We start from the raw sequence: 13086 nt of genomic DNA on the forward strand, positions 1-13086 counted from the left end.
TTCCATTGTGGTCAGAGAATGTGCTTTGAATAATTTCAATTTTTTTAAATTTATTGAGGCTTGTTTTATGTCCCAGAATATGATCTATTCTGGAGAAAGTTCCATGAGCACTAGAAAAGTATGTGTATCCTGGTGATTTGGGATGTAATGTCCTGTATATGTCTGTTAAATCTAATTCATTTATCAGATTGTTTAGGTTTTCAATTTCCTTATTGGTCTTCTGTCTGGTTGATCTATCTATAGGAGAGAGTGATGTGTGGAAGTCTCCCACAATTATTATGGAAACATCAATTGCTTCCTTTAGTTTTGCCAGTGTTTCTCTCATGTATTTTGTGGCACCTTGATTGGGTGCATAGACATTTACGATTGTTATTTCTTCTTGTTGAATTGCCCCTTTTATTAGTATGTAGTGGCCTTCTTTGTCTCTCAAAACATCCCTGCATTTAAAGTCTATTTTATCTGAGATTAATATTGCTACACCTGCTTTCTTTTGGCTGTAGCTTGCATGAAATATTTTTTTCCATCCTTTCACTTTCAGTTTCTTTGTGTCCCTGTGTCTAAGATGAGTCTCTTGTATGCAACATATTGATGGTTCATTTTTTTTGATCCATTCTGCGAATCTATATCTTTTAATTGGGGAGTTTAATCCATTTACATTCAACGTTATAACCGTGAAGGCATTTCTTGTATCAGCCATCTTATCCTTTGGTTTATGTTTGTCATATTTTTCCCCTCTGTCTATTAATATCCTTTATTTTACCCATACCAAATCTCTTTAGTACTGAACCTTTCTCCAAGTCTCTGTGTCCTTTCTTTGTTTCTCTGTCTGTAGGGCTCCCTTTAGTATCTCCAGTAGGGCAGGTCTCTTGTTAGCAAATTCTCTCAGCATATGTTTGTCTGTGAAAAATTTAAGCTCTCCCTCAAATTTGAAGGAGAGCTTTGCCGGATAAAGTATTCTTGGCAGGAAATTTTTCTCACTCAGAATTTTAAATATATCGTGCCACTGCCTTCTCGCCTCCATGGTGGCTGCTGAGTAGTCACTACTTAGTCTTATGCTGTTTCCTTTGTATGTGGTGAATTGCTTTTCTCTTGCTGCTTTCAGAACTTGCTCCTTCTCTTCTGTGTTTGACAGTGTGATCAGTATATGTCTCGGAGTGGGTTTATTTGGATTTATTCTATTTGGGGTTCACTGAGCATTTATGATTTGTGTATTTATGTTGTTTAGAAGATTTGGGAAGTTTTCCCCAACAATTTCTTTGAATACTCTTCATAGACCTTTACCCTTTTCTTCCCCTTCTGGGACACCAATGAGTCTTATATTTGGACTTTTCATATTATCTATCATATCCCTGAGGTCCATTTCGATTTTTTCAATTTTTTTCCCCATTCTTTCTTTTATGCTTTCATTTTCCATTCTGTCATCTTCGAGGTCACTGATTCGTTGTTCAACTTCCTCTAGTCTTGTACTATGAGTGTCCAGAATCTTTTTAATTTGGTCAACAGTTTCTTTAATTTCCATAAGATCATCCATTTTTTTATTTAGTCTTGCAATGTCTTCTTTATGCTCTTCTAGGGTCTTCTTGATTTCCTTTGTCTCCCTTACTATGGTCTCATTGTTCATCTTTAGTTCTTTGAGTAGCTGCTCTAGGTGCTGTGTCTCTTCTGATATTTTGATTTGGGTGCTTGGGCTTGGGTTATCCATATCGTCTGTTTTTTTCATATGCTTTAGAATTTTCTGTTGTTTTTGGCCTCTTGGGATTTGCTGAACTTGATAGGGTTCTTTTAGGGTTTGTAGACCAATTGAAGTCCTTATCTCTAATTTATCAGATCTACAGCTTCATGGAGTACACTTTCTCTAACTAACCAGCAGGTGGCGTCCACGAGCCACCTGTTCTCCACAAGCCAGTTCTCCCCTGCTTAGCCTTTTTGGTGAATGGGGAGTGAGTCTTTTGGGGTCCAATTGGTATACCAAGCTTGTGTGTGTAGTTGGTGTTGCCTGCCCTGTATATGGGGCGTGTTTCTGGGCAGTCAGGGAGGGGGGATCGGCTCTAACAATCAAATCTCCCTGGTGATCCTAGAGTTTTAAAGCTGCTGCAATAGTCTAATCTTTCAGTTCAGTCCTGCCACAGTTTGTCTCTGCCACTGACCCACAAGTCCTTGGTATTGGCGTATGACTCCTGAGACTTGCAAGTGGGCCCCTCTTCCAGGTTGTGCACCCCGGGTCCTCTGTTGAGGGATGACTGTGCTATGTCACAGGTGAGTGCCGTCCCCCCAGGGCAGTTCTGGGCTGCTGGGCTGTGTAGGGAGGCTCCCAGTCTGCTGAAATGATGGCTGAATGGGGCTTTGTTAATTCACACTGCTCTACCTTCCCAACTCTGGGACAATCAGCTGAGGTTGCAGGGAAGGCTAATGTCCACACCCAGTTTTGTGGTGTGTGCCTGTTATTTGAAGCACTTCCGTCACACTGGGTTGTCTGGGGCAGTTCTGGGCTATGGGGCTGGCGATGGGCAGGAGTGTTTCCTGTCCACCAGGATGATGGCTGTGAGCAGACACCCCCCTTTTCTTGGGAAGTTGTGGTGTTTAGTGAATTTTCTCAGCCACTGGATTATTGCGTTTTGTCTCAGAGCTCTCCTAGTTCTACTCTTGACTTGACCTGCCCAAATTGCAAGTCTTTGAAGCTTTCTGTATTGGGCTTCTTAGAGTAATTGTTTTAGAAAAAGAAAAAAGGATTAGAAAAAAAAAAAAAGGGCCCTCCTCAGAGATCTAATGGGTTATTGAAATGCTAAGAGACAAAGCAACCAGGGCCATTAAGGAAAGGTCCACAGGGCAGAGAGATCAGCTTTTCTTCGGGATTTGCATATGCGCCTCAGGGCCTGAGCTCGGGCCTGAGCTCTGCCCTTCCCCTTTCTATGTTCACCAGAATTCCAAAAATCCTCCGCTTTTATTTTGGAGTTTTTCGTGTTGTTTTTTTTGTATGCCTGTCTCCTCTCTGCTGGGCTGGCTGCTCTCAGATTCTCTGGTGTCTGGTCTCCGTCTATCTATGGTTGGAGTTTGGATCAGCAGAATGAGTTTCTGATAAGGGCTGCCACTGCAGTTCTCCCTTCTCCTTCCCGGAGCTGACAGCCCGTCCTCCCACGGGACTGAGCCTGGCAGGGAGGGGCGCGGGTCCACTGGCCACAAAAACTTACAGATTTTGCTGAACTCAGCAGTTCCACGTTTTCATGAGTGTTGTATGAAGTATGCCCAAAGTCAGATTGCTCTGTGGTGTCCAGTCCACGCAGTTCCTGGCTTTCTACCTACTTTCCTGGAGGAGTAACTAAAACATACAGCTCACCAGTCTGCCATCTTGCCCCCGCTATGTCTTCTTTATGCTCTTCTAGGGTCTTCTTGATATCCTTTGTATCCTGTACCATGGTCTCATTGTTCATCTTTAGTTCTTTGAGTAGCTGCTCTCGGTGCTGTCTCTCTTCTGATCTTTTGATTTGGGTGCTTTGGCTTGGGTTATCCATATCGTCTGTTTTTTTCATATGCTTTATAATTTTCTGTTGTTTTTGGCCTCTTGGGATTTGCTGAACTTGATAGGGTTCTTTTAGGATTTGTAGACCAATTGAAGTCCTTATCTCTAATTTATCAGATCTACAGCTTCATGGAGTACACTTTCTCTAACTAACCAGCAGGTGGCATCCACGAGCCACCTGTTCTCCACAAGCCAGTTCTCCCCTGCTTTGCCTTAGTGGTGAGTGGGTGAGTGAGTCTTGTGGGGTCCAATTGGTGTACCAAGCTTGCGTGTGTAGTTGGTGTTGCCCGCCCTGTATATGGGGCATGTTTCTGGGCAGTCAGGGAGGGGGGCGGTGGCTCTAACAATCAAATCTCCCTGGTGATCCTAGAGTTTTAAAGCTGCTGCAATAGTCTAATCCTTCAGTTCAGTCCTGCCACAGTTTGTCTCTGCCACTGACCCACAAGTCCTTGGTATTGGCGTATGGCTCCTGAGACTTCCAAGTGGGCCCCTCTTCCAGGCCGTGCGCCCCCTGGTCCTCTGTTGAGGGATGACTGTGCTATGTCACAGGTGAGTGCCGTCCCCCCAGGGCAGTTCTGGGCTGCTGGGCTGTGTAGGGAGGCTCCCAGTCTGCTGAAATGATGGCTGAATGGGGCTTTGTTAATTCACACTGCTCCACCTTCCCAACTCTGGGACAATCAGCTGAGGTTGCAGGGAAGGCTAATGTCCATGCCCAGTTTTGTGGTGTGTGCCTGTTATTTGAAGAACTTCCATCACACTGGATTGTCTGGGGAAACTCTGGGCTATGGGGCTGGTGATGGGCAGGAGTGTTTCCTGTCCACCAGGATGATGGCTGTGAGCGGACACCCCCCTTTTCTTGGGAAGTTGTGGTGTTTAGTGAATTTTCTCAGCCACTGGATTATTGCCTTTTGTCTCAGAGCTCTCTTAGTTCTGCTCTTGTCTTGACCTGCCCAAATTGCAAGTCTTTGAAGCTTTCTGTATTGGGTTTCTTAGAGTAATTGTTTTAGAAAAAGAAAAAAGTATTAAAGAAAAAAAAAAAAGGGCCCTCCTCACAGATCTAATGGGTTATTGAAATGCTAAGAGACAAAGCAGTTAGGGCCATTAAGGAAAGTTCCACAGGGCAGAGAGATCAGCTTTTCTTCGGGATTTGCATATGAGCCTCAGGGCCTGAGCTCTGCCCTTCCCCTTTCTATGTTCACCAGAACTCCAAAAATCCTCCGCTTTTATTTTGGAGTTTTTTGTGCTGTTTTTTTCTATGCCTGTCTCCTCTCTGCTCGGCTGGCTGCTCTCAGATTCTCTGGTGTCTGATCTCAGTCTATCTATGGTTGGAGTTTGGATCAGTAGAATGAGTTTCTGATAAGAGCTGCCACTGCAGTTCTCCCTTCTCCTTCCCGGAGCTGACGGCCCCTCCTCCCACGGGACTGAGCCTGGCAGAGAGGGTGCGGGTCCCCTGGCCACAAAAACTTACAGATTTCGCTGATCTCAGCAGTTCCACGTTTTCATGAGTGTTGTATGAAGTGTGCCCAAAGTCAGATTGCTCTGCGGTGTCCAGTCCACACAGTTCCTGGCTTTCTACCTACTTCCCTGGAGGAGTACCTAAAACATACAGCTCACCAGTCCGCCATCTTGCCCCGCCTCTCATTCCTTTTTATGACTGAATAATATTCTATCGTATGGATATATCACATTTTGTTTATCCACTCATCAGTTGATGGACATTTGAGTTGTTTCCACTTTTTGGCTATTATGAATAATTCTGTACAAGTTTTTATGGGGATATATATTCTCAGTTCTTTCAGGTATATACCTAGAAATGGAATTGCTGAGTCATATGGTAATTCTATGTTTAACTTTTGAGGAACTGCCAAACTGTTTTCCACACATTCCCACTGGCAATATATGAGGGTTCAAATTTCTCCACATCCTTGGCAACACTTGTTATTGTCATTTAAAAAAATTGTATTGTTATAGCCATCCTAGTAGATATGAAGTGGTATCTCTTTGTGATTTTTTAATTTGCATTTACCTAGTGACCAATGATGATAAACATTTTTTCGTGTGCTCATTAGCAATTTGTATGTCTTCTTTGGAGAAGTGTCTATTCAGATCCTTTGCTAATTTTTAAACTGGGTTATTTGTCTTTTTATTGTTGAGTTATAAGAGTTCTTTATATATTCTGTATACTAGACTCTTATCAGATATATGACTTACAAATATTTTCTACCATTATTTAGATTATCTTTTCATCTTCTATATGGTGTCCTTTGACCCACAAAAGTTTAAAATTTTGATGAAATCAAATTTAAAAAAAAATTATTGCATTGCTTGTGTTTTTGGTGTCATATCTAAGAAACTGTTGCTTAATCTAAGGTTACACAGATTTATACCTATTTTTCCTTCTAAGTGTTTTGGCTCTTACATTTAGGTATTTGATCCATTTTCAATTAGTTTTGAAATCTGATGTGAGGGAGGGACCCAAATTTATTATTTTGCATGTCACCATCCAGTTGTCCCAGCACCTACTATCGTATTTTAAGAGCTTTTTTTGTTTTCTAAATATTACTTTTTAATGCATTTTGCTTTTGTTTTATGGATGCAAAATCTTCTTCTACCTCTCAAAGACAGAAATGAGAGTGATTTTTTAACAGTTTTTGTCTTTCTGCAGGAGAAGTTGCTTTCATCTGTTTATTACTGTCCCTTTCATTCCTATTCCCTCAGTTGTCTGGTGATCCTGTAAGTCTGCTTATATTTAAGAGTGGGGTCTATGAATTAAATCTATGAATTAAGATTGGTCTCCTTGACCTTGAGCTTCACAGCATGGTGTTACAGGGGTGTAACTGCAGGGGCTGCAATTCACACTTAGTCTTAAATAGTGGCACAGTATTCTAGCTAGAGAAGCTTACATTTCCTCATCCTTTGGTTTTTCTCTTGGGATGTCACATTCTTTAGAAAAGGAACTTTCAGTCTGTTGCCTGGAGGGTAAAGGCCTGGCTGGCACTGTTGTGGAGGCTGAGTGGGAAAGCTAACTGGAGATTTTGGTGATCAGTATGTATATACTAACTTAATTCCCTCACTTCCTGGGATGTGAAGTGGGATGGTATCCCCACGTCAACTGTGCCTGTTTTCTTGTAGTCCAGACACGTTGCTTTATCTTTTGTCAAGATGGGGGAAGGACAGTCACCTGACTGGTTCTTAAAAAGAATTGCAACCTGCTTTTAGCTCTGCATTTATACCTACTTCCAGAAGTATCTGGTTTAACCAATTCCTGAGACTGGGAGTTTTTCAGCATAATACAGTTTTAACTATTGTTAGCGTAGGCGTCATCTTCCTCAGGGCTATTAGATCAGTTACCACTCTCCATCTGCTTTTCAGCTTCCCCAATTTTTTTTTTTTTTTTTTTTTTTTTTTTTTTTTTACAATTGTTTCCTACTCTGTTCTCTTTACCCTTATGCATTATTCTCCTAAAATATAATGTCATTTTGGTGGAGTTTAAAGAGGGGACAAACGTGCAATCTGGCATTTTTATACAGAAGTCAATGTTTTCTTATTTACAAGGGATTCTTTATATGCTAAGAAAGTTAAAACTTTGTTAATTGCTATAAACATTTTCTAGTATGTCTTGAATTTTGATTAATGTATTTTTGCCATATCAACAGTTCTATGTTTACATGGTTTTATGTTTTACAAAAGATTTTCTGTTTTCTTTTGCTATCTCTTAAACTACTTTTAGGCTTAGAAATTCTTTACCTATCTAATAGAAAAGATAAATATTACCTTTTTAAAAATGTACTTGTGTGTCTTTAGATTTTTTAGTTTCATTTTTGAATTCATCTGGAATTTATTTAGGTGTATTGTATGAAGTGAAGCTTTAAATTTATTGCTTTCTCCAAAAATACCAATTTTCTCAGTATCATTTGTTGAATAAACCATCCATTCCTCATTACGAATCAATACTTTATCATCACATATTAAGTTCTTATATGTTCTAAGGTCTATCTTTTTCAGGGCTACTGTTTTCTGCCATTAATCTCTTTGTTATGTCTTCCACCAGTATCACACTATTTTAAAATTAAAAACTTTGTAGAGAATTTTTATCTGGTTTGGCATATTTCCCCTTATTATCCTTTCCTTTAAAAATCTTTTTAAGTTATTCTAATTTTTTATTTTTCCAGATGAATTTTAAAAGCATTTTATTAAATAAAATAATCTCATTGGCATTTTTTTATTTCAATTGCATCTGACCTTATTTGCATTTATAGATTAACTTGGTTTAATTGACCTGTATAATATTGAATTTTCCTATCAGGGAATGTTTTATATGTCTCATTTTTCAAGTCATCATTTGTCTCCTATTAAGTTTTTTTTTTTTTTTTAAATATTACCCCAAGTTAATCTATAATGTGGCTGTGTATTCTTTTATATTTTTTGAGAATACCAAACAATAGTCACTTGTTTCTTACAGAAAAGTCTTCCCTTAAGTCTTCAGAGCAGGAAAACTTTTCCCTTTTACTGTGGGATTTTGTGCAAGCCCAAGTTATGTTCAGTTTTCTGTTAATTTATTTTTTTATTTGGGAGAGCTTTATCTAGTCAGAGTGTCCAACAGAGAAGGTGACTAGAATGTTCTCAGTTCTCCTTACCGTCTATCCATTTGGTGCTGACAGCCTCTTCCCGTCCGATCTAAACTTTCAGTTCCGGTGGTAGACACAGCCCCTCACTTAGTTTGGGATGCTTAGCTTATATTCCTGTAGCTGCCAGGCCTGACAATTGCTAGTTTCTCAGTCCATGCTGAAGAGTTCACTACCGTTTGTAGTGCTTCTTTAGACAGGGTGATCAGGGAAAGTACTACTCACTTCCTTCAGCCTGGACAATTTCCAGCACTCTTCTCCTCTCCACCCATTTGTACTTTTTGTTAAGGGACTAGGAAACTCAAAATTCTGATCAGTGTGGATCTGGACCACCTGTTTTAGAAGCTTATGAAGTGCTTGTTAAAAATGCATCTTTCTGGGCCTTTACCCAGATCCACCAAAAGGTCAGAACCTATTAAGATTCTGGAAATTTTCACAGAATCCCCAGGTGATTCTTACTCATATTAAGATTAGGGACTCAAGAAAAGATAGGACAGGGTGGAATGGAGGGCTTGTTTTTTCATGGCAGTGTAGCCATGGACTTAATATAGGTAATCAGTTTGGTCATATGTCAAGCTCTGGTTGAGAAGGTAAAGCATGTGTCACATAACCCAAAATATGCTCCTCAATCATGTTTATCAATGATGCAATTTGTAGAAATAATGCTTGAATTTCCATTTTTCCTTTAGAATGCTGCCAAGTTTTGCATTTTGAGCATTCACTAGGTGTTTTGACGGAATTTGAGATGAAGCATGACCAATGTATTTAATCATTCTCCAAGTTACCCTGAGAGCACCCATCTCCGTAAATCACCCCAAACTCTTCCCTGCCCTTTATAGGACTTGCTGACCTCTTTGTAGACATGCAGATCCCGAGTGCTGGTCCTGATTCTGCCACTGGTTAACTTTATGAACTTGGGCCCCTGATCCCCTATCTATGAAATGACAAGGCCAGACTGGATAAGTTTCAAAGGCTTCTTCTTTCTCTAAAATTTATGAGTTGTTGTTTTTTGAATCAGCAATCTATGGTTTAAAAGAAACACATTTCAGTCACAGAAGACATAAGCAGAATAATAGTGAATCACCCCCAGGGGCAAATAAAAAAGTAGACAGGGATTGCCATCATGGTGACAGATCAAATTAATTACAATGTACCAAATTAAGGTCACCATATAAGGTAAGAAGTACATTGAACAATTAAAGCCTAACAATACTGAATGCACATATCCCAAACTGTAACAGGAAGATACACGAAAGAAAAACTGGAAGAAATGCAAGAAATCTATATAGAGAATTGTAGTTAAAGACTACCTTAAGACTTTGAAAATATAACTAGTCAAGAAACAAAAGGAGTTATGACACTGACCATAGAATAATTTAGGAAGAATTTATTCATACTTTGTGTGAACCTAAAGGTAGGATACAAAAAAACACATGGAAGCAAATCAGTGGAAAAAATTAATCTTGTTCTTGAAGATAAATTTTAAAGTTACACACACACACACACACACACACACACACACACACACAGACATACACATAATTTGAGAAACAGCACCTCTGTGTTCCAACCCTTCTTGAACAATGTATTCACTCTATTTCGGAGCTTCGTTGGTCTAGACTTAGGAATTCAGGTTAATTGTTCTCAACTCTGGCTGCACATTAGAATCACCGAGAACTTTGAATCCTCCCCAGGCCTGGGCCCACTCCTGGTCTGTTTTAACCCGTCTGGGGTGATGCCCAGACATTGCTGATTCTAATGTTTAGCCAGGGTCCAAAGGCCACTTAAGCAACAAAACTCTTTCATAACCTTATATATTCCTTACCTAAAACATGCTCAGTCATTCTCAAGAATAATTCTTTTTGCTGTCTCTATGAAGTCCTGAGTTCAAAAACACCCTTCTAGTTTTAAGAAAAAATAGCTAAACCAAGTAGGCCATAGTGACAAATATAATCAAGGTTCCAATGTCCTGCTCCCCAGGGTGGACAGACAGGTAAGCCTTGAGAGCTCCTGACCATCTCATTAGAGAGGATTGTTGGAATTTGACCTATCAGGTTGTGTTTACCTCAAAGGAAAGGCAGGTCAGGTAGCCACAGTTTTCACAGAGGCCAGAATAAGAAGCTGACCAGGTATGACAGGACCTGGGCAGGGGACATACCTGCTAATTGGCCTCAAACCTGTTCCCTCCATGAGATAAAAAGGAGCCTGAAGGTAGAGGTCTGGGGTTGCTGTTCATTTTTGAAGAGACAAAGGGATCTGGCAACCCAGATGTTGGGCTGTGCCTGCCTTCACAGTGGGGGAATTAGTTGTTGGGGATTAGGAGATGGGAACTGCGTACGTGTGAGCTGTGCTTCGATCTTGGGGTATGGCTAGGATCCTCTGGGGTAGAGAATGACACTCACTAAGCATGTTCGCTGTGCTCTGTACTGTCTGCAAGTTGTTTCCCAGCACCTGACTCTCTTCTCCTGGGTTTGGATCTGCAGGACTGTGGTCAGGTCTGGTTGTCTTTTCCCCTGCCCACTTCTCCCACCTGTTCAAACTTCATGGGTCTGATTCAGAGCTTGGCAGGAGCTCTGTCCAAACTGAGGAGAGCAGGAGCCATGTGTTGCCTCTAAACAGTACTAGGACTTGGGGTTGAGCTGATGCCAAACAGATATGGGCTTCTCTGCCCGATGCGCACAACAGTCAATCTCTGACCCCGGAGTTTCAGAGAGAGGAAGAGTTTATTGCTATAAGCAAAGAAAGAGATCAGATGGCATATAGGCCCCAAAATCTGCTTCCCCGAGTCTAAGGAGTTCAAGATTTTTATGGATTCAAATGAGGGGGGATGGAGTTGTTGCCATTACAACAATAAGTTTACACAGGGCTGAGACCAGGCTAGAATGACCATTACGACAGTATAAACAGGGCTGAGACTAGTTGAGTTTCAGTAATTTCAGGTATTAACTTCAGTATATTCTACAATGTAGAAAGAAAAACATCTATATAATGATTCAGTGATCATAATCATTTGTTAATTCTTAATTTGGTTACAGAGCAGCCCCAGCCAGTGCCAGTCCAGTGCCTGAGGATCTCATGGGTAACTTCATCCTTTCTCCTCCCCCAGGCTGCCCATTCTCCAGGGAGGGACATTTTCCTTTTTGGCACCCTCCCTGGCCATGCTCTCCCTTCCCTCCTGGAAGTGCCCCGAGTGGACATTCAATGCCACCCAGGTGGATGCCGACTCTCCTGAATTCACTGAGGAATGGCAGAAGAGGCTACGAGAGGTACGGGGTGAGGGGCTGGGTGGGAGGAGCAGAGATGTACTCAATAGGGGACCCTGAGTTTATTTCTTTGTTCAAAAACATGCTGTACTCCATGCCAGGCAAGGTCCTGGGTTTTAAAATACTACTGTAGATAAAAGAGACAAGGATTCTGCCCTCACGGAGCTAACATTCTAACGTATATACATGGTGGGGTGCGGTGTGGGGCTGGAGATAAAGAAATATTCCAATAAGTAAATAGAAAAGGAAAATTTCAGGGAGCAATGTGCAGAAAGAAAACAAAACAGGGGATGAGCAAGAGAGTGATTGGGGCTGCTGGGGTGGAGAGGATGGGGAGTGAAAATAAGTTTATTTGGAAACATTCTCATATATTTAAAGGAGGCAGAGCTCAAGCATTTACCCAGCCAGTCCAGGGAGACAGGGAGAGCAAGGGATAGTACCCCTGTTTTATATTAATTCATCAAATAGCCTTTGTTGAACCCCTTCCAAGTCTTCAGCATTGTGAAAAGTGCTGGAAATTCAATGAGGAATAAATCAAGGCTTACCTTCACAGAAACCTAGTCTTTTATGGAAGAGACAGACATACATCATGGTGGTGATGATGATGATGATGATAGTAGCAACAACAGATTATGTTACTGAGTACTTGGAATTTTCCAGCCACTCTACTAGGAGTTTTTCATAGATGTGTTAGCACAATATTGTCAAAAGTCCATAACAGGCTCAGATTCATGGGAAAACTAAAAAGTAGGACCTGGCTCAGCACCATTTGTTGAGTGGGCACTGCCTGCCTATCTGCCCACTTTGGACAATTGTGTCCCTGTGCTTATCTACCATAAAACCTGACCCTTGCTGAATTCAATTTGTATCATCAGGGGAAAGGAATTGATGGCCTTGAAGCAGGTTCTGAAATTTGGCAAGACTCCAGAATTTGCTTATCTAATTGATGCAGAAGGAAAGCAGCGCACTCAGGATTCTTGGCAGAGAGATGAGCCACACCCTCAGAGACAACAGACGTGATACCTTACAGATCCCAATATCCTCATCTGGGGGGTGTGGGGAGGTGTGGTGCTCAGGGCATGGGTGGTGCACAGTTGTAGATGGAACTATATCAGAGAGTGAAGGTCACTTGAGAACTTTAGGAAGCCCAACCTTCTCCCTCCCAGCTCAACCTTAAAAACCTAAGCCAGGAGCAGCACTTCCTGTGGCTGGCCTGGGGCTATGCCAGGGACTACTTCCTCTGCAGCAGGATGGTGGGGTTCCAGTAGAATGTAGTCTGCTCAGCTATGAATACAGCCCTCCTTTATCACCATCAGCACTGCTCCTTCCTCTCCTAGTCTCCTGAAACTGGAACAAGGGCATTCTTGAACTCAGGGCTATGAAGTTCCCTAGATATCCCCAAGGGGCCGTGCTAACAAGCCTTAGCCCAGCTGAAGTCCGTCCTGCAACCCACCCTGATCCGTGTTCACCATCCTCATAACCTTGTTAGTTATATGAGGTTATATGAAACACAAAGGAATAGTGAAGACAGGTACCGTGATAACAAGATTATACTCCTACCAATATTTGACCAGTGAGAAAGACTAGAATTGACAAAACATTTAAATGGATAACAATACTACTATTTGTTTGATAATGTTGCTCTTGTTTAATTTTTTCTCCCTTGTATCTTTTTAAATAA

At 41.3% G+C, this 13086-nt stretch overlaps 1 protein-coding gene across 6 annotated transcripts in view; it reads left to right on the forward strand.

The window, feature by feature from the left end:
• Window positions 1–13086, forward strand: part of LOC119534065 (solute carrier family 23 member 2-like) — a 58205-nt gene that overhangs the window by 19805 nt on the left and 25314 nt on the right. For all 6 annotated transcript variants that reach the window (XR_005216948.1, XM_037836101.1, XM_037836102.1 and 3 more), the window contains one exon: window positions 11249–11408. Coding sequence is in view for 5 of the 6 variants with exons in the window: in XM_037836101.1 (XP_037692029.1) it covers window positions 11249–11408 (160 nt within the window). In the remaining variant the exon portion in view is untranslated. The remainder of the gene's footprint in view (window positions 1–11248; window positions 11409–13086) is intronic.

Source organism: Choloepus didactylus, chromosome 5, assembly GCF_015220235.1.
Source record: "Choloepus didactylus isolate mChoDid1 chromosome 5, mChoDid1.pri, whole genome shotgun sequence".
NCBI classification, from domain to species: Eukaryota; Metazoa; Chordata; class Mammalia; order Pilosa; family Megalonychidae; genus Choloepus; species Choloepus didactylus.